Below are 20,948 nucleotides of genomic sequence, written 5' to 3'. Positions count from 1 at the left end.
ACTGCAGGAAAAATACAAGAACAGCTAACAAAAGGTATACTATAGTTGTTTTTTTTTTTTTTTTGAAGCATAATTTTTCTCTCTCCAGTCCCCATTTTTATTAAAAAACAAATCATTATAGGACTGATTTGTTTGCAAAATAAACTTTAGTCTTATTATATACTTGGCCTGATTATTGGCATAAAGTGCAACACAAGTAATTATTTTTTACATAGGCTTTTAGAATTGGCTTTGATAGAACTCTGTTCTATAAGGAATCTCAGATACGACTTTTTAAAAGCTGAGTCTAGCCGTGGGTTTGTATCCTCAAATACCTATGAGTTTGGTAAATTCCTCTCCTCTTGCAGTCCTAAAATAACCTGGGCCTCCTAGGCCTATTAGAAAGTGACATTCTTTACCACAGGTCAGGAACCCTGTATGGGGACTGTATAGACAAGGTATGAGGCCAGTTTTACCCACGGGACTTTTATTGGCTCTGTAAGTCCTTTGAATCCTTAAAGGAAAGCAGGCCATTCCAGTCAAAGCCTTGGTAAAATAACCAGTTTCTTCAATTGTTTCCTGTTGCAGAAGAGCCTTCCTTGCTTTCCTTTCTTTTCTTTTTCTTCCCTTCCTTTCCCTCCCCTCCCCTCCCCTCCCCTCCCCTCCCCTCCCCTCCCCTCTCCTGCCCTGCCCTCCCCTCCCCTCCCCTCCCCTCCTCTCTCCTGCCCTGCCCTCCCCTCCCCTCCCCTCCCCTGCCCTCCTCTCCCCCCTCCCCCCTCCCCTCCCCTCCCCTCCCCTTCACTTCTTTCCTTTCTTTTTTCTTTTCCTTTTTTTTTTTCTTTGGACAGAGTCTCACTCTTTCATCAAGGCTAGAGTGAAGTGGCATGATCTCAGCTCACTACAACCTCCGCTTCCCGGGTTCAAGCCATTCTCCTGCCTTAGGCTCCCAAGTAGCTGGGATTACAGGTGCACACCACCATGCCCGGCTAATTTTTATATTTTTAGTAGAGACGGGTTTTGCCATGTTGGCCAGGCTGGTCTCGAACTCCTGACCTCAGGTGATCCACCCCCCCTCGGCCTCCCAAAGTGCTAGGATTACAGGTGTGAGTCACCACGCCTGGCTGGCTGCATTTATTTCTTAGGGCCGCTCTAACAAACGTGCAAACTGGGTGGCTTAAAACAAATGTATCCTCTCATGGTCGTGGAGGCCAGGAGTCCAAGGTCGAGGTATGGGTGGGCCCAGCTCCTCCTGAGATGCTGGGGTGGACCCTTCTTGCCTGTCTGTCTGGCAGCATTCCTGGCTTGGAGAAGCTTCCCCCAAATCTCTGCCTCCATCTTCTCCATCTTCTTGGTCGTCTTCTCATGGTCTTGCCTCTGTCTTTGTGTCTAAATGTCCCCATTTTATAAGGATACCAGCCATATTGGGTTAGTATCTACCCAGTGACCTCATTTGAGTTTGATTACCTCCATAAAGCCCTGTTTCCAAGTAAGGTCGTACTCTTAGGTACTGGGGGTGAGGCATTGAACATAGTCTTTCTTGGGGAGCACAACTCAGCCCATAACAGGGCAGGCAGGCCTTCCAGGCCTCTCAGGGTCCAGGCTCATTACCTCCCTGACTTCTGTCCAGGCAGCCAGGAGGCAGGGCTGTACAGCCAGGCTGCCGGGTTCAAAGCCAGTTCTTTTTTTTTTTTTTTTTGAAACAGGGTCTCTCTGTCACTCAGGCTGGAGTGCAGTGGTACAATCTTGGCTTACTGCAGCCTTGACCTCCTGGGCTCAAGTGATTCTCCCTCCTCAGCCTCACAAGTGGCTGGGATCACAGGTGCATGTCACCTTGCCTGGGTAATTTTTGTATTTTTTGTAGAGATGGGGTTTTGCCATGTTGCCCAGGCTGGTATCAAAAAATCCAGCTCTGTCATGTGAGCTGGCACTCTAATAGGAGCCGTCAGATGGTGATGGTGGTGGCTTGCCTCAGAGACTGTGCGGCCTGGCTCAGCTGGAGCTAATGGGGATGTGGATCACCTCCTTTGCCATTTTTTATTTGAGAGAAACTTCTTATTAAAATTTTGAAGACGTATCTGCATCCTGGGGAAGAGATGGATTAAGAAGGTGGGGTATGAACAGCAGCCCTGGTGGGAGGAACTGTCTCCCCACATGGTCTGGGACAGACGCTCAGGGAGTTTCTGGGAAGGAATGTGTATGTCCCCATGTCCTCGTGAGTCCAGCCTGGTGACATTTGAGGAAGTGAGGCTAGATGTGCAATGTGCCACATGGACGTGGGAGTCACGCAACCCCTGTCTTCACCAGAGACAGCTGTCAGCAGCAGAACTTCCCCGGGGGCAGGACCTGCCAGAGGGAAGCCAGGCCCACACTGCTTTCTGTCATTGCCTCTTTTGGGAGTTGCCATTTTATAAAGCAGGCAAATCCCACCTCAGGGTTCATGCGTTTATTTTAAATTTTTTATTTTTCAGTTAAACTTATTTTAAAGTTGTGTTCACCAAAAGCAGTAAGACTACAATGATACATAAGGAAAAAATTGCCCCCATTCTCCCCACACACACACTTTGAAGCTGTGTGAGCAGCCTGGCTTCTGTCTTTCTGTATTTCCTCCCAGCCACATGTGGGGGTCGTGTTTCATTTGCATGTTTTTACAATAACAAAGTGGGACTACCGCACCCACACCCACAGTCACCTTGCTTCTCTCATCTGCCCGCAGGTCCTGGAGGTTCCTCCAGGTCTAAGGGCCCCATGGTCTTCCACAGTGTGGGGTGCTGGTTAATTCACTGGCTGTCCTGCTGGCAGATGACCTGGTAAATGCAGGACTTCTGCTGGGCCATTGCACTGACTTCACTCTGCTCTGCATGAGTCCTATGGATTCATCCCCCTCGCTGCCCCACACCTCACCTTCTGCTGTCTTTTCTGTGTCAGGCAGCAGTCCTAGAAACTTTGGAATCCCCTTTACCTTGTTTGCCACCCAACGTTCCGTTGGTCATCAGGTCCTGCAGCGCCATCCCCTTTCCTGCTGTCCTTCCCACTCCACCAGGCACCTGAGTTATTCGCAGGCTCAGCCTCCCCAGCCTCCCTCCTGGCTGGCCCATCCTTCAGACCTGTTGGGGATCTTTCCTTCCCTCATTTGCATCTTCTCACACCTTGAATGATCTTAGACCTTGGCGTTCTAGTCTCTACACAGACCTTGCCCTCACTGCAGTATCTGTCCCTGCCCATGCTGGCTGGCCTCAGCCCTGAGGCTGGGCCTGCAGGTCTGGCACCATTGTAAGATTGCACAGGAAAAGGACTTGGTGCTTTCTGAGAGCTTCTGCAGTGTGTGCATGTGGGTGTGCATGTGTGTGTGTGCACGTGTGAATTCATATATGTGCACGTGTGTGAGTATGCATGTTTGTGTGTACATGTGTATATTCATCCACCAGTAATCCTAATTTCCATCTCTTTATTTCCTACAGTAAGGGTTCCCTATTTCATTGATTTGAAAAAACCACAGGATCAAGGTTTGAATCACACGTGTAACTACTACCTGCAGCCAGAGGAAGACGTGACCATTGGAGTCTGGTGAGTGCCAGTGAGCTCTGCAGCCCCTCAAGCAGCAGGAAAGGACCCTACATGGCTGAGCTGGTTCTGTCTTTGACATTGGCCTCTGAAATGTTGTTCATTTTTATCTTCACCTCTTCCTTTCCTAAAGGAAAGATCTCAGTACATTTGATCCGTCCTAATGTTGAGGGATTCAATGGCTTTAAACTCTATTCCCAGGCATTCAAAACAGCAAAGGCTTTGTGAACAGATTATTATTTTTAGAGAGACTTGTTTCTAGGAAAAACGAAAAGCAAACAAAGAAGCTAGAAACAGGATATACGTGGCTGGCACAGTGGCTCACACCTGTAATCCCAGCACTTTTGGAGGCCGAGGCGGGTGGATCACTTGAGTCCAGGAGTTTGAGACCAGCCTTGGCAACAAGGTGAAACCCTGTCTCTACTAAAAATACAAAAATTAGCCAGGCATGGTGGTGCACGCCTGTAATCCCAGCTACTTGGGAGGCTGAGGCAGGAGGATCACTTGAGCCCAGAAGACAGAAGCTGCAGTGAGCTGAGTTCATGCCACTGCACTCCAGCCTGGATGACAGAGCAAGACTCTGTCTCAAAAAGAAGAAGAGAGAATATAAGGCAAGAATCGCAAACATTGGTTTGAATATATGTTCTATCCAGGCGCGGTGGCCCACGCCTATAATCCCATCACTTTGGGAGGCCGAGACGGGTGGATCACTTGAGATCAGGAGTTCGAGACCAGCCTAAACAACATGGTGAAACCCTGTCTCTACTGAAAAAAAAAAAACAAAAGTTAGCCGCGCGTGGTGGCACGCGCCTGTAGTCCCAGCTACCCAGGAGTTTGAGGCAAGAGAATTGCTTGAACACAGGAGGCAGAGGCTGCAGTGAGCTGAGATTGTGCCCCTGCATTCCAGCCTGGGCAACAAAGCGAGACTCCGTCTCAAAAAAAATATATATATATATATATATATATCTTTTCCAAGAAGTAAACATCTAGATACTGAAAACAGCTTGATTTCTTTTTACATATAGCTTCACACCAGCTGATGAAGATGGTGTTGGCTGTCTTCTAAGTATTTACTTTTTTAAGCCATAAATTTATGTTGGACATAAGCCTTGTGACTTCTCTGTGTCTCCTTGGAATACATTTTAATGTTTCCTTCTGTACACAAGTGGTGCTTCTGAACAACTGAATTAAAATTGACCAGCCTCACTGTGGCATTTCCCTTTTTCTCTGAGAAGTGAGCCTGAATCACAGCCCTTTTATCTAGCTGAATTTATTTTTCAGTAGCCATAACGTCCCTTTCCGCTGTCTCGGAAAACCACTGTGTATGTGAGAAGCTTCTAAATGAAATGCTGTGAGTAGCTTCCCAGTGTGGATGAGAGAACATTCAGACATTTCTAACAGTGGTCCTTGGTAAAGAACATAAAACAAGAAGGGAGATTTTTGTTCTTAGTAGTTGGTGCTGGGATTAAAGTCTCTTGTCACTTCCTGATTTGATTTAATCTAGCATTTACTGACCAATATGTGTCTGTGGGACTCTTCAGGTTTCTGTCTGAAGCATGACCTGTTTTGCACAGAGCTGCTGAGTGGGACTTGGTCAGCCCCCTTCTTGGTTAACACGGGTCTGTCCTATTGCAGGAGGGTGTTTATGATGGTGAGACTTAGGCTGGAAGTACTAACAACTCCTGCATACATTATCAGCTACCAGAAAAGGTTTTGTTTAGTGATGCCAGTGGCAAGTGTCAAGGCAATGACAGCCATGCTGTGTGTTGCTGTGTGTTGGTGGGTGCGTGTTGGTGAGTGCGGCTTATGCCCACTCTCATGCCCTAGGCAGTCACAGTGCCATTGGGCCCTCAGGCAGCAGCAGGCCCAGCTCACCAACTGCCCCCACCATCGCTTCATCAGACCCTCAAGGCCTAGAGTGAAGCCTGGGGGCCATTCCTGGCCATGCCTGGCCATCACCTGTCTGCTGAGAGGAGAGGCCCAGGTATGGGTTTCTCTGCTGGCTAGGAGTTCCCTGGCTCTTTGTCAGGAGCCCAGGTTTGGGGCGGCTGGCTACTGGAAGCACATCTGCTCCCAGCACCTTCAAAATGTGCCATCCTATCCCTTAAGTTTATAACTGTGTGGGAGTGATGATCATAGTGACTAGAACCACCCCAAAATGTGATCCTTTTGAATGGATCAGAGAGAGACGTTAGAAATGAGATGCTGAAGCTTAAGATCTAGAAAATAAGAAGTTGGCCATTAAATTTTTTTAAAGATTCTTGTCACTGGTATCCAGAAGGAATTTGAATAAGCTTTTCAGAAAAGTGATTAATTTGGACCCCACCCAGTGATTAACAGTATTCGATTTGGCCTGAGTTAAAATTAACTTAGTATCTCTCTGAAGGAGGGTTTGGCTAGATAGACCAGCAGCTTCAGAGTGCCCAGCCAGGCGTGGACCATGAGCAGGCTGGGAAGGTGGTGCATACTTGACATTAGAAATGGCGTCAGCGATGGCCCGGTTTCTAGTCTGGCTCACAAACATTGGTGTTGCTGAATTAGCAAGTGTGACAGCATGTAATGTTTAAAATCCATTGTGAGTTAAACTGTGGACAATTTAAGCATGGGGTTAACTGGGATGTGGGGCACGTATGAGGAAAATGCTGTTACTCAAGATGGACTAAGTGCTGCTTCTCTGCCAGGCCCCAGTGGTAACTGGCACATTGCAAGCCTTTGTGGCCCAGAGGAGGCTGGCCTGGCAGTCAGGGAATGCTCCTGCTGAAGCTGTCAGCGCCATCCACACAGCCTGCAGTTCCATGGTTATTGATTCTAGTGATGGGGATAGTTTTCTACCACCCACCCCCATCTATTCCCCTGTAGTTAGATGGGGTCTGCAGCTCCCTGCTGTCTGGACTTGAGCTGATTAAGTAACACCACGTGCAGTCGCCGGGATGAGGACGGAAGGAGCATCTGATCCTGCGCTCCCCTCTGCTTCTGTCTGCAGGCACACCGTCCCTGCAGTCTGGTGGAAGAACGCCCAAGGCAAAGACCAGATGTGGTATGAGGATGCCTTGGCTTCCAGCCACCCTATCATTCTGTACCTGCATGGGAACGCAGGTACCAGGTGAGGGAGAGGAGCCCATCATCTTTGCTGTGGAGCACGGCTCCTTTTTGGAGTGGGAATGTCCTGGCCCAGTCTGCCGGAAACCAGCAGGAGCAACCTGCGGTCCCACAAAAGCAGGTGTACTGACCCACTGCAATGAGGGAGAGCCTCCCAAGAACAAAGGGAAAGGCAGAGTTCTGAAGGGGTTGAGGGAAGGCGGAGTTTAGGTGAACTTTACATGAAGCAGGGTTCCCACAGGCTGAGGCCAGCACGGCTGTATTCCGTGGGGACCAAGTGTGGGAAGCTGTGTGCAGACCGTCCCCTATCTGGAGCTGCAGCCTGGATTGGGATGAAGGAGGCTGAGTCTCAGTCAAGAGCTGAGCTCCCCGGCCAGAGGGGCATGTTTTTTTCTCCTTGTTGTAATCTCAAAGGGCACAGCATCTGCTGGTATGTGATTTGGGGAGCAGGGTTTCTTGGAGAGTGAGGGCTTTGGGGTCCCTCCAAGGAGGGGTCATAGTGGCACTTGGCTGTGGGTGCCTCACGCTCTTGGGAATGGGCGGCTCCAGCTTACTGGCAGCTGGTTTTCTCCGTATCTGTCACGCGGCCTGAAGTGGCAGGCAGATCTTTGTTACCTGTAAGATAGCTCCAGGTGGCAGACAGGTGAAGCCAGAGCCAGGGCAGCCCTGGAGGAGGTGGCACACTTCCTGGAAAAAAGTGGCGGGTGCTGAGAAGGGGCAGGAGGGAGAGGCTGAAGGCACCAGGTGCTGGGGTCTTCGCAGGCCGCCCTACAGTGTGAGCTCTCTGCTCACCCTAACGGGCTGTTGGTGAAGGTCATGCACTCTTTGGTTGATCAGCCCTGCCCAGTTTTATCTCAGATGCTTTTCCTGAGTGGGTCTAATGGCTTGTCCTTTCCACTGGCTGCCCTAGAGTTGGCCTCCCTGCCTTAAAGGGTGCTCCTTCCACACCATGTGATTGCTGTTCAGAAGAGCCTCTGTGGGAGAGCCCAGGGTGGGTGCGGAGGGGATACATTTTCTGAACAAAGCATTGTTTGAAAACCACCAAGGTCTTCGTGTGTGAGAGAGGCAGCCAGGAGCCAGCGCAGAGGCAGACCCAGCACGGAGACAGGGCTGCTGCAGGGCCAGGGCCGAGGTCCCGTGTGGCACCACGGTTTGTCAGGGCTGGGGGCAAACATTTTATAGGCAGAGCCAGCAAGGAAAGCCGTGCTGGACCCTTCTGGAGGGGAAAGCAGGCCTAGGTGGGGTCTGCATGGTGGAGCCCTGCAGAGGGCATTGCTGAAAGAGCCCGGCGGCATGGCCCATGAGGTGGTTTCTGTGCCAGGGACGGCGTGTCTAGCTATTGAATCATGCACGTGCTGCAGTTTCCTTTCTTCTTTGTCTGGGACAAGCTGCGGCGGGTTTCTCTTCTGTTTTTCAAAGAGCAAGCGGCTACAAACAGCTCTTGCAGCATCTTTTTATAAATGACAGAACTGTGGTTGGCTGTGAATAAGGTTCATTTCTGCAGTGCCCATCACATGGTTAAAAAAAAAAAAAGAACCTGCCTATAACTTTAGGTTAGAAAGGGATGCCGTGACTTTCAGTGTTTGCTGCCCCCTCCCACTCCTGCAGAGACTGCCTGGCTGCAGGTCTCGACACCCCCGCGTTGCCTGCTTTCTTTGTCCTGTGCATCCCACTGGGGTTTCGCGGGTCTGCGGGATCTACCACCCGGGTCTCCCTGAGGTCCAGACCCCCTGGATTCCCAGCAACTGTTCCTTTTTTGCTTAATGTAGGAAATTTTAGAAACTTAGAGCCACTGTGAACTCTTACAATGATAACTGAAAATATTTTGCAGTGTTTCCTCCTTGTCTTGAAACTCATTCCTTTATTTTTTATTTTAATTTTTGAGACAGAGTCTCACTCTGTTGCCCAGGCTGGAGTGCAGTGGCGCAATCCTGGCTCACTGCAACCTCAGCCTCCTGGGTTCAAGTGACTCTCCTGCCTCAGCCTCCCGAGTAGCTGGGATTACAGTCACCCACCACCACGGCCAGCTAATTTTTGTATTGTTAGTAGAGACGGGTTTCACCATTTGACCAGGCTGGTCTTAAACTCCTGAGCTCAAGTGATCCGCCCACCTCAGCCTCCCAAAGTGCTGGGATTACAGGTGTGAGCCACCGCACCTGACCCTTTATATTTTTGTTTCTGTACTTTATTGGCTTCCTCCTCCATCTCATCCTGGTCTCCAACCAGCAACACTCCCGCCCCCGTACCTGAAATGTTGAGACCGCTCCTGAGGAAGGAGGAGCACGGCTAGGGAGTGTGGAGTGTGGAGACCCGCCCTCCTCCAGGTGGCCCATGTCCCTGCTGTGGGGTCGGTCCAGGTTAACAGCTGGCCAACAACTGGAAAGAAAGAGGGAAGGAAGCCTAGACAGGCCTCAGACAAGGAAGTACAAATGGGAGGGTGTGTGCCGAGCCCACTTAGTCTCAGTAGCGACATGCACTGTGAAGCTATAGTTGGCTGTGAGGGCCAGGAGGCAGCCGTTCCAGCACTTCAGGGTCTCCCTGAGGAGATTCTAGGAGCATATCCCATGTGCAGAGCACACACATGTGAAGGGCTGTAAGGCAGGGTGGCCGTGGCAGCAAATAGAAGTTAGTGCCAAGTGGGAAACAGCCAAGATGACCATGAGAGGCCAGGGCAGTGTGGCTAAGCAGAGTTCTGAAGGTCGGCTGAGACGTGCGGAGCAAGAAGTGAGGGCAGAAGTTGCCCACACAGGTCCTGTTGGAGCACAGCCTCTGTCCACACAGGGTGTCCCTGGCACAGGGAAGCTGGGAGGGGCTGGGGTGTGGTGGATGAGGCCTTGCTGTGTTTCCTTTAGTGTCTTTCTAGTTTGGGGCTGTAGGTGTGCATTACCTACTGAAAAATAAAAGCAGTCATTAAGAAATCTCCCCCAAAGTGCTAAGATCATCTCCCCCTTGGCACAGCACTGCCAGAGGCGAGTGTGGGGCTACTTAGGAGGACCCAAGGAGGAGGTTCTGCCCTCTTTCATTGGCCTCTCCCTGGTTTGGGGTATGGAGGACAAGTTGACCTGGGGCCCAACTCTGAGAAGATGTGCTCACACCATGTCCTATTTTCTTCTCCAGAGGAGGCGACCACCGCGTGGAGCTTTACAAGGTGAGTGCAGGCAGCACCTACACCTGTTCCCTGGGCTGTTCTTTCCAGGGCAGGAAGCGAAGGGAGTCACCAGACTCACAGCTTGAGAGTTAACTATTGCTGGGCTGTTTGGGTGTGTGAGACAGGGTCCTCCTGCTCTGTTGCCCAGGCTGGAGTGCAGTGGTGCAGTCACAGCTCACTGCAGCCTCAACCTCCTGGGCTCAAACTGTCCTCCCGCTTCAGCCTCCTGAGACTGCAGGTGCATGCCGCTACCACACCCAGCTAATTTTTGTTTGTTTTTTGTAGAAATGAGGTCTCCCTGTGTTGCTCAGGCTGGTCTCGAACTCCTGGGCCTCCCACCTTGGCCTCCCAAAGTGTTGGGATGACAGGCGTGTTGGGCTTTTTAACACTGCCTTTGGATGGGCGTGTTGGAAGGTAGGGCCTTGGCTGCCTCTGCTGTGACTGCCCATCACACCGCTTCTAGGCCTGGGCCCCAAAATCAGAATGTGTGGGCTTGGTAGACCAAGTGCAGATATTGGCAGACTACATAAGCAGCATTGGAAATTGTTTTTCAATGTTACATTACTTGTGTATAAAATGAAAAGAGAGGGCCGGGTGTGGTGGCTCACGCCTGTAATCCCAGCACTTTGGGAGGCCAAGGTGGGTGGATCTCAAGGTCAGGAGTTCAAGACCAGCCTGGCCAGGATGGTGAAACCCCGTCTCTACTAAAAATACAAAAAAAATTAGCGTGGCGGCGGGCGCCTGTAATCCCAGCTACTCAGGAGGCTAAGGCAGAGAATTGCTTGAACCTGGGAGGTGGAGGTTGCAGTGAGCCAAGATGGCAGCACTGCACTCTAGCCTGGGCAACAGAGCGAGACTCCGTCTCAAAAAAACAAAAGAAAAGAGAAACCAGGTGCTCCAGGTGCTACACTGACTGCCAGGTCGTAGGCTCACCCCAGCAGGGGGTGCAGGCAGGACTTGAATCAGCTTCCAGGCACACAGTGGGAGCGCCTGCAGGTCTCCCCACGTGCAGGGGGTGCCTAGGGCAGGGCATGCAGACCTTCACTTGTGCTTGGTTGCTTGGTGGTGGTCTTCATCTGGTTGTCTGGGTCTTGGAGCCTAAGAGATACTTTTGGAACAGCCTCACTCTCCTCCCCTCAGAGGGCCATCTGCACTGGCCCACAGGGCAGAAGGGGACACAGACAGAGGCAGGGGCACAGACAGAGGTGGGGGCACACCCAGCTCTGAGCTATTGGAGGATTTTACCCCTGGAGTAAATTGGCATTAAGTCAGGAAAGGTGGGGAGAGTTTGAGAAGTGATTGGTCCTTTTTTCAGGTTTCTGTTAAAAGAAATGATTCACCCTGCTGAGGTCAACAGGGCTGGAGCAGGTTGGCTCTGGTTATAGGCTCTGCGGTGGCTAGGAGCTGGCAGGGAAGTGCAGGCTGCCCTGGGGAAGCACCCAACACCCCCCCTAAAGAAGGGAGCTGTGATTCTGGGTGACGTGATGGTGCAGCAGCCTTCCATGTTGCTCTGGGCACACCCCAGCAAGGGCACGGGGGCGGGTGTTTGAGGAGTGATCTAAACGAGAGAGGTCAGCTAGTCTGTAGGGATTAAAAAAAAATAACAGTAAGAAAAAAAATTGACAAGAGCTTAAAATCCAAGAAATACTGGATTGCAGCAAGAGTCCCCAGATGGGGTCTCTGCACAGTGTAGCCCTCCTCCTGGGGATCCGCCATCACACTGCAGCACCCAGAGCTGTCTGCCCCCAGAGGAGGCCGCCCCAGAGGCTGCCCTGCAGCACGAGTGGAGCTGCGGCCTGGGACCTGCAGGAGTCTGTGCCTGGCCCCCTAGCGTCTGAGCAGGAGGAAGGGAGAGCCTTCCTGCGCTCCCAGGCAGGGATGTCAGCAGGTCCTGCAGTGGCAGTTGGCATCTGGGTTTCATAAAACCCAGCCAGGAGTCGGGCAGCATGTCACAGTCTTTATGAAGCTGCCACTACGTACAAGGCACAGGAGAGAGAGTTGGATGAGTTTAGTAGCGGCAAGCTGCCCTCAATACAGATGCTTGGATTTGTTGCCAAAGATGTTTATTTTTCACTTTACAGGTGCTGAGTTCCCTTGGTTACCATGTGTTCACCTTTGACTACAGAGGTGAGATTTCTTTTGCAAGTGCATCTGAGCACAATTCCACTGCTTGCTGGCGGTATCCCACGGGCAGCCCTCACTTGAAGAGGCTCGGAGCAAGGCCAGCGCCTGCTTTGGCCGTGCTGTGATGGTGTCCTGGGTCCTGACAAAGCCCCTGATGGAGCTGTCAGGAGAGCCCCTTCTGGTAGGGGAGGCTCAGCACCTGGAGCCCCCAGCAGATGCCCTGTCAGCAACTTTTTTTTTTTTTTTTGAGATAGGATCTCACTTTGTCACCCAACCTGGAGTGCAGTAGCATGATCGTAGCTCACTGCAGCCTTGAACTCCTTGGCTCAAGGGATCCTTCTGCCTTAGGCTCTCGAGTAGATGGGACTACAGGAATGCGACACCACACCCGCTGTTTTGTTTGTTTTTAGTAGAAATGGGGTATTGCTGTGTTGCCTAGGCTAGTCTCAGACTCCTGGCCTCAAGCGATCCTCCTGCCTCAGCCTTCCAGAGTGTTGGGATTACAGGCAGGAGTCACTGCACCCAACCTGCAGCATTTTAAATTAGAAGATACTGTCTTTTTTAGACTGCAGAGCTGGACGTCAGACACGGTTTGTGCTCATCAAAGCTTGTCTTGTTAAAGTTATGAAGACAGTAAGAACTGTTAAGAGAGGCTGAGCATGGTGGTTCACACCTGTAATCCCAGCACTTTGGGAGGCTGAGGCAGGCGGATCACTTGAGGTCAGGAGTTCGTGACCAGCCTGGCCAATGTGGTGAAACCCCATCTCTACTGAAAATACAAAAATTAACTGGGCGTAGTGGCTCGTACCTGTAGTCCCAGCTATTGGAGAGGCTGAGGCAGGAGAAGCGCTTGAACCTAGGAGGCAGAGCTTGCAGTGAGCCGAGACTGCACCACTGCACTCCAGCTTTGGCGACAGAGCAAGACTCCATGTCAAAAAAAAAAAAAAAAAAGAACTGTTAAGAGAGAAGATAGATTCTTCTGCACCTCAGTATTTCTGCTTTTTTGAATGAATCAGGGCTTGCCACTGAACAAATCAAGAATCCACAATATGATATATACCAAGGACACTGTGGCTTAATGGGCAACAGAAATACTTGATGTTAACAGTGAGCGACTGGTTTGTTTTGGTTTTGGTTTTGGTTTTGCTTTGAGACAGGGTCTCACTCTGTCACCCAGCTGGATTGCAGTGATGTGATCTCAGCTCACTGCAACCTCTGCCTCCCCGGTTCAAGTGATCTTCCCAACTCAGCCTCCCTAGTAGCTGGGACCACAGGTACACACCACTACACCTGGCTAATGTTATTTTATTTTTTTTAAGAGAGGGTTTCGCCATGTTGCCCAGGCTGGTCTCGAACTACTGGGTTCAAGCAGTCTGCCCACCTTGGCCTCCCAAAGTGTTGGGATTACAGGTGTGAGTGAGCCATTGCACCTGGCTGAGAGACTGTTTTAAAGTGTATTCTGGCTGGGCATGGTGGTTCACACCTGTAATCCCAGCACTTTGGAAGGCTGAGGTGGGCAGATTGCTTGAAACCAGGAGTTCAAGATCAGCCTGGGCAGCATGGCAAAACCTCGCCTCTACTAAAAATACAAAAAAAGTAGCTGAGCGTGGTGGCAGGTGCCTGTAATCTTAGCTACTCAGGAGGCTGAGGTGGGAGGAAAGCTTGAGCCCAGGAGGCGGAGGTTGCAGTGAGCCAGGATCATGCCACCACGCTCCAGCCTGGGTGACAGAGCGAGACCCTGTCTCAAAAATTTCAAAAAGTGTATTCCACCATGTAGTCCTCAGCTGGAGAGATTAAAGAGTTGATGGCAGCATGGCTGGCTGCCTTCACCTTCCGGGGGGGCAGGTGGCATGTCTATCCTCAGACCAAGAGGAGATATGGGAGGGACAAAGGAGAGAGGCTGTCACCTGGATGTGGGGGTTGTGTTAATTCTCTCTTGCTGCCATAACATGTTACCACAAACAGTGCTTTAAACCAGCACACATGTAGCGTCTTGCAGTTCTGGAGGTCAGAAATTCAGAATCTGCAGCCCCCAGGCTGGAATCAGGGTGGGAGCAGGGCTCTCAGGGAGAATGCCTGGCTGCCGTTTCCAGCCATCTGTGTTCCTTGGCTCACAGCCCTTCGGTGATTGAGTCCCAGGTCATCTGGCTCTGACCCTGACTCCTCTCTCCCTTTGTCTCTGATGAGGACCCTTGTGGTTATTTTGGGCCTACCCAGCTTGTCCAGGATCACCCTCATCTCAAGGCAAGCAGTTAGCAGCTTTCATTCCTTCCATACCCTTCATTCGCCAACCATGTGACCCAACACGTTCACAAGTTCCAGGGATTAGGTCGTGGACACTTTTGGGGGCCACTATGCTGCCAACCACAGGGAAGAAAGTTCCATCAGGATGACAGTTGTGGGCTGGGAAAAACTCCAGAATGAGGAGCAAGGAAGTGGTTTGCCCTCTCCTTCTCTCCATGTTGACATGGGTTCTCTTCTGCTGCATGCTAGAGACCTTAGGAGAGGGAGAAGGGGTGGCTTCTTCCCATTCATCTTCCCGCACTTCTGTCAGGAAATGAAATCCCACGCAGCACTTTCTGTTTCAGTTCTCGTGTAGTCTACGTTTCTAATTGGCACCAAGACTGTCAGCTCCATCTCCGACTGTCCCTGTCTCTCACTGCATCTGCCTCTTTATCTGCATCCCTCTGCCTCCTGTCCCTGTCTCTGTGCCTGTCTGTCCCTGTCAGTCTTGCCTGTCTCTGTGCCTCTCTGTCCCTGTCTCTGTCTTCCTGTCTCTGTCTCCTGTCCCTGTCTGTTCTTTTCTTTCTGTCTCATGTCCCCATACCCCTGCCTCCCAGCCTGGCCCTAGCCCTCTGCATGGCCACCTCCCTTCTCTAGTGTCTGAGTTGGGAAACAGCAAGTTCTGCACTAACTGTGGGGTTTGCTTACACTGCACAACCTGCTCTTTCTGACCTTTGTGGTGCTTTCAGATCATCTGATGATGACTCACTGCTGGGCTGCTGGAAAGATAATTGCACTCCACCTTTGCTGGAGACTGGGGGAGGGACCCTTGGGAGGTTGTAATTTTAGGGGCAGAGATGGTAGTGTGTTCTGTTATGCAAACAAGATGCTAATTAGACCCTAAGGGGAAACAGCTCCTTTCCCCTTCTGGGTCAGAATTGCCTTGAACCCAGAAATGCTCTCCCTGTTCTGGGAGCCTCCGAACTCCACTCCCTGTCCTGCCCCTGACCAAGCCTTCGGCGTTGAGGAGGTTGGTGTCCAGCCAGCGGCCCTGGGGGCTGCTCATCTGACCACGCCATCTGCACTGCTGCTCGTCGGGGCTCGGAGTGGGACACATGGATGCTGCTGGGGGATGGGGGAGAAGTGTAGAGCTGAGGATGGTGGTGGCAGAGGCTTTCACTGCCTTAGACCTCACTAGCCTGCCTGTTAAGAGAGAGGGAGAAAGCTCACTCCCCTGCCCTAGAGGATGGGGCAAGCCCCAGCCCTGGCCTGAGGATGCCAGTGCCAGCTCTGAAGCTCTGTGATCTGTTCTGTTGACTCAGCTTGCTGTTAGTTGCCATTCAAATTTGCAGCTCACCAACTTAGAGTGACCCTGTGAGGGGGCGTCTGGTTTGTGCAGTCAGCAGGGGCAGGGCAGGGTTGCTGCCGGGCTGCCTTCCCCAGGGCTGGTGGGGATGTGGGGGTGTGTCCGTTCTCCCCACTGCTTGCTCTGCCCAGTGTCCTGGGTGGGTCTGTGGACTCTGGAAGGGCAGGCCGAGCGGGCCCTCCCTGTCTCCTTCTGGCCCTGGGCCCCCTTGGGGAGGTGTGTTTGTCCAGGTTTTGTGAGCTGCCTTTGACCTCCTCGGCCTGCCGTTTCTCCCTCCCAGGTTGGGGTGACTCGATGGGAACTCCATCTGAGCGGGGCATGACCTATGATGCACTCCACGTTTTTGACTGGATCAAAGCAAGAAGTGGTGACAACCCTGTGTACATCTGGGGCCACTCTCTGGGCACTGGGTAAGGGACCCCAGCAGGAGGCAGCCTTTAGTGGGAGTCAGTACTCCTGGTGATTCCCATGCCTGGATCTAGAGAGTCCACCATCCCTGAAAACCCGTGGCACCATTAGTCCTGACCAGCCTTGCTCCCATCCCCACGGCAGAGGCAGGAGGGGAAGTTCCAAAGAGACTCCAAAGGATCTGAGCTCCTCGTCCAGGAAGTGGCTCAGGACAGACATAGGCAGTGGAGGTCGAGGCGTCTCCGCAGGGAGACTTGGCCCTGAGGAAGAAGCGTCTTCAGAGCTGGGGGAGGGCACAGTGGGTGGTTTGCTTCTCACAGAGGCCAGGACAAGAGGTACTTCCACATTCCCTTTATGGGCAGCCTGAGTCATCTCTGCTGATGCGAGGTCCAGTCTCTGCGGGAACCACTGCTCTCAGGGTCCCAATCCCCAGACCTTCACTGCCATTCCCTTTCTGCCGCCTTTCCCTTTGGGGCAGCCCTTCTCCCAGCACCTGAATGGCCTCTTGCAGGCTGGGAAGCATCCAGGAGAGGAGTGGGTGGGGGGCACCGGCCATCCCTTTGGCCGTCTGCATGGTCCACCAGGTGTGGTCCTGGGATGGCGAGAGGCTCTGGGTGTGGTGGGCTCCAGGAGAGGTGCAGGCAGACGCTGGCCACCCCCAGCCGACAGGCAGCCCCGGCCAATGGGAGGGCACGGGCAGTGAGAGGCAGCAGGACACACCTTGGGGACAAGCTGACTGGCTGTGGGTACAGCCCTCATTGCAGGGGTCAGCTGATGGTGGGGCAGCCAGGTCACCCCCAGTGCTAGAGGGATCTCCATTTCCGCCACTCTGTCCTGAAACTTCAGTAGCTTCACAGACCCCATGGCTCCTCTGAGCACTTTCCAGCATAAGGCCCATATCATCTCAAACAATTTTATCATAACTCAACTAAGCTGTTTTTCTTTTTCCCTAGTGTGGCGACAAATCTGGTGCGGCGCCTCTGTGAGCGGGGTGAGTGCCTTGTTGGGCCCCAGCCGTGGCAGTGAGCATTCAGGGTGCTCCCCAGTCCCAGCCCTGCTGCAAGTGCTCAGCGTCCTCACGGAGCAGCATGAGCTGCACATTCTGGGGGGCCCGGGGCTGACCAGCCACCCTTCCCATGATACACCTGAGGAGCTGGGGAGCCTCACACAGGCCTGGCCTCAGAGCCGCATCAGCAAGTCTGCTTTTTAGGAGTCACCAGAGCCATCTCCGGTCCCCTGGCGGGCACCCCTGGGGCTATCTGAGGCCTGCCGAGGTGGATGTCTTGGGGGAGGCGCTGCGGTCTCCTTGTGCTTTCTGGGGGCCCTCAGAGCCCCACAGGCCACGTGTATGTCTCTGGCTTCCTGCCTACCTCTCAGTTCCCTGTTTGTTTATCTAGAGACGCCTCCAGATGCCCTTATATTGGAATCTCCATTCACTAATATCCGCGAAGAAGCTAAGAGCCATCCATTTTCAGTGGCAAGTACAGATTTTACTAAAAATTAACTTTTCGTTACTAAGTATAGAAATAACGAATTACAGGATAGGTTATAATAATTATTAAAAATTATTATTTAAATATTCTAATGAATACAGATTTCATTAAAAATTAATACTAGTTTTGGCCACAGAGCTGCCCGAGAAGTTTATAACCTGCAGCCAGGTGAAATGACAGGTCATAATTGGGTCATTTGAGGGCAACTGGACCCAGTGGAGGCCGGGCGCACGTGGTGTCATCGACTGCATTGTATTGACAGCCCTGCCTTCCTGCTCAGGAGTGGAGCTGGGGGTGCCCCCCTCTCTGTGTATGAGGGCAGTGCTTGGGGGACTGGACTCTGTGGACCAGGGAGTCTGGCCTCCCAGTTGTATCTTGGGGAAAGGCCCAGGTGAACCCCAGTGGGAATTCTGGGTAAGCCAGGCCCCACCCAACCTGTGCCCTCCCCAGCTGGGAATGGAACCTTGGACCTTCCCTTAAAACCTAGCCAGTTATTTTCCCCTCCTTCTCACTCTGGTTCATGATCCCCGTGCTCCCCACTGGCCATGGATTCTCGGGCCTGTGTCAGCCCATCCTGGCCTCATGCTGTTCTGTTACCGACCAGAAGAGCCTTTTATCTTATCTTACTTTTTGGTGCTGCTTTTCTTAAATTGTGTGAGGAAACTGTCCATAGACCCCATTTTCTCAGGGGTGGCGGCCCTGGTGTCTGCGGGAAGACTGGTTTCTGGGGTGGATTCTGGCCGGACTGGGAGGTGCAGGAGCCCCATTTGCAGGGCAGCCCCTGCCGTGCCAGTCTGTGGGGCCTGGCGGGTGATTCTTCTGTCTCTAGCCAGGACACAGCCAGGGCAGAAGGTACCAGGGCACAGCTCTGATGGCCCCTTGGCAATGTCACCCCTGCTCCCTTAGGTAGGGTAGTTATGGGCAACGCCTTGTAGATTCCTGAACTTAAACTGTCTGCACCCTTGACCTATGCCTGGATATCTTAACCAACGCTTCTGAAAATGGTTTCCATCTTGTCTCCAGATATATCGATACTTCCCTGGGTTTGACTGGTTCTTCCTTGATCCTATTACAAGCAGTGGAATTAAATTTGCAAATGATGAAAAGTGAGTATTATGGGATAGGAACTAATTTTCCTGTTTAGAAAAACTCTGAGAACCCCTGGATGAGCCTCTTTAGTCACAGTAATCAAATAGGATGGAATTCAGAGTATTTAGGGTCGTTCTCTAGCAAACAGGTCTTTAAAAAGGGAAAGCCTGCCAGGGACCGTGGTTCACACCTGTAATCCTAGCACTTTGGGAAGCTGAGGAAGGCAGATCGCTTGAGCCTAGGAGTTTGAGACCAGACTGGGCAACATAGCAGGGCCCTGTCTCTACAAAAAATCCAAAAATGGCCAGGTATGGTGGCATCGTGTACCTGTGGTCCCAGCTACATGGGAGGCTGAGTTAGGAGGATCACCTGAGCCTGGGGAGGTCAGGACTGCAGTGAACCGTGATTGCACCCCTGCACTCCAGCCTGGGTGACAGAGTGAGATCTTGTCTCAAAACAAAAAAAAACAAAAACAAAAATTGTGGGCCAGGGGACAAGTAAAGAACTGTAACAGAAAGAAATAAGAAATCTGAAAAGATAGAAGTAAAGCAATATTAAAATAACAGTTTTTGTCCATATAGTTGTTTTATTTCAAAATGGTTTGTGAAAACCAAAACACATATTAAAACAGTGATATTAACTGGTTGATTTTTCTTTCTTTTTTTTTTTTTTTGTTTTGTTTTGTTTTTTTGAGACGGAGTCTTGCTCTGTCTCCCAGGCTATAGTGCAATGGTGCGATCTCGGCTCACTGCAGCCTCTGCCTCCTGGATTCAAGTGATTATCCCACCTCAGCCTCCCGAGTAGCTGGGATTACAGGCACCCGCCATCATGCCCCACTAATTTTTTGTATTTTTGTAGAGACGGAGTTTCACCATGTTGGCCAGGCTGGTCTCGAACTCCTGATCTCAGGTGATCTGCTCGCCTTGGCCTCCCAAAGTGCTGGGATTACAGGTGTGAGCCACTGCGCCCGGCTGATACTAACTTAATCAGAAAATGACTTTGCCTCAGCTATTTGATTTGTGTTTGGTTATAGAAAAATATTACAAAGTTTATTGTTAAAAATCTATTAGGTAAACCAAAAGTTAAGTATTCTAGTTAAGGGTTCTTTTTTTAAACCTTTTTCAGATTGTATTGATATTGTCTTTGTGACATTTTTATATCATGAATTTTGATTTCTTTAAAAAAGAGGGAAAGGCCGGGCGTGGTGGCTCATGCCTGTAATCCCAGCACTTTGGGAGGCTGAGGTGGTCAGGAGGCAGATCACGTGGTCAGGAGATCGAGACCATCCTGGCTAACACAAATTAGCCGGGTGTGGTGGCTCGTGCCTGTAGTCCCAGCTAATCAGGAGGCTGAGGCAGGAGAATCGCTTGAACCCGGGAGGCAGAGGTTGTAGTGAGCCGAGATCGCGCCACTGCACTCCAGCCTGGGCAACAGAGCGAGACTCTGTCTCAAAAAAAAAAGAGGGAAAGTAAAACACCCTATAAATATTTAATTTAATTTGAAACAGAATATGAAAAAAAATGGAGTATTTTTTTCCCGTCAAGTATGTTTTGGTTCTAAAAATAAAAATAGAACAAATTAAAAGTTGAGCAAATATTTTAAGCAACAAACCCTGCTTGTTTGTAAATATTACTGTTTTGGAACTTGAAAAAGAATTATCTGGGCTGGGTGTGGTGGCTCACGCCTGTAATCCCAGCACTTTGAGAGGCTGAGGCGGGTGGATTACCTGAGGTCAGGAGTTCAAGATCACCCTAACATGGTGAACCCCACCTCAACTGAAAATACAAAATTAGCCAGGTGTGGTGGCACATGCCTGTAATCCCAGCTACTCGGGAGGCTGAGGCAGGAGGCGGAGGTTGCAGTGAGCCAAGATCATGCCATTGCACTCCAGCCTGGGCAACAAAGAAAAGAAAAAAAAAGAATTATCTGAATGAACTGAATTCCTTCTTAAAAAGCAAGGTTGTGACTGGGTGCGGTGGCTCACCACTGTAATCCCAAAATTTTGGGAGGCCGAGGCAGGCAGATCACAAGGTCAGGAGTTTGAGACTATCCTGGCCAATATGGTGAAACCCTGTCTCTACTAAGATACAAAACAATTAGCCGGGCGTGGTGGTGCATGCCTGTAGTCCCAGCTACTCAGGAGGCTGAAGCAGGAGAATCGCTTGAACCCAGGAGGCAGGGGTTGCAGTGAGCTGAGATCGCACCACTGCACTCCAGCCTGGCAAAAGAGCAAGACTCATCTCAAAATAAAAAATAAACAAAGCAAGTTTGAGTACCGTGCCCCTGAAGCTGCCTTTGGCCTTGACCCTTCCAGCTGAGCCAGATGGAGTACAGGTGACCCTGGGTGAGACCCCCACCCTCAGCTCATTGGAAGTCAGGGGCACAGCTCTGAGGGCAAGAGGGGCTTTCCTGAGCTCAGGTGGGCCGTGGTCTGGGAAATCCCAAGTACTGCCGCTTC

At 51.3% G+C, this 20,948-nt stretch overlaps 1 protein-coding gene across 2 annotated transcripts in view; it reads left to right on the top strand.

Annotated features, from left to right (window-relative positions):
- Nucleotides 1-20,948, top strand: part of ABHD12 (abhydrolase domain containing 12, lysophospholipase) — an 82,533-nt gene that overhangs the window by 57,425 nt on the left and 4,160 nt on the right. For both annotated transcript variants that reach the window (XM_054467861.2, XM_063659493.1), the window contains exons 3-10: nucleotides 3,438-3,543; nucleotides 6,524-6,643; nucleotides 9,757-9,787; nucleotides 11,869-11,914; nucleotides 15,781-15,910; nucleotides 16,862-16,899; nucleotides 17,306-17,385; nucleotides 18,425-18,507. In XM_054467861.2, coding sequence (XP_054323836.1) covers nucleotides 3,438-3,543; nucleotides 6,524-6,643; nucleotides 9,757-9,787; nucleotides 11,869-11,914; nucleotides 15,781-15,910; nucleotides 16,862-16,899; nucleotides 17,306-17,385; nucleotides 18,425-18,507 — 634 coding nt within the window. The remainder of the gene's footprint in view (nucleotides 1-3,437; nucleotides 3,544-6,523; nucleotides 6,644-9,756; nucleotides 9,788-11,868; nucleotides 11,915-15,780; nucleotides 15,911-16,861; nucleotides 16,900-17,305; nucleotides 17,386-18,424; nucleotides 18,508-20,948) is intronic.

This window comes from Pongo pygmaeus, chromosome 21, assembly GCF_028885625.2.
Source record: "Pongo pygmaeus isolate AG05252 chromosome 21, NHGRI_mPonPyg2-v2.0_pri, whole genome shotgun sequence".
Taxonomy (NCBI): domain Eukaryota; kingdom Metazoa; phylum Chordata; class Mammalia; order Primates; family Hominidae; genus Pongo; species Pongo pygmaeus.
The sequence above is the reverse complement of the archived record's forward strand: the minus strand, read 5'-3'. Positions and strand labels throughout refer to the sequence as shown.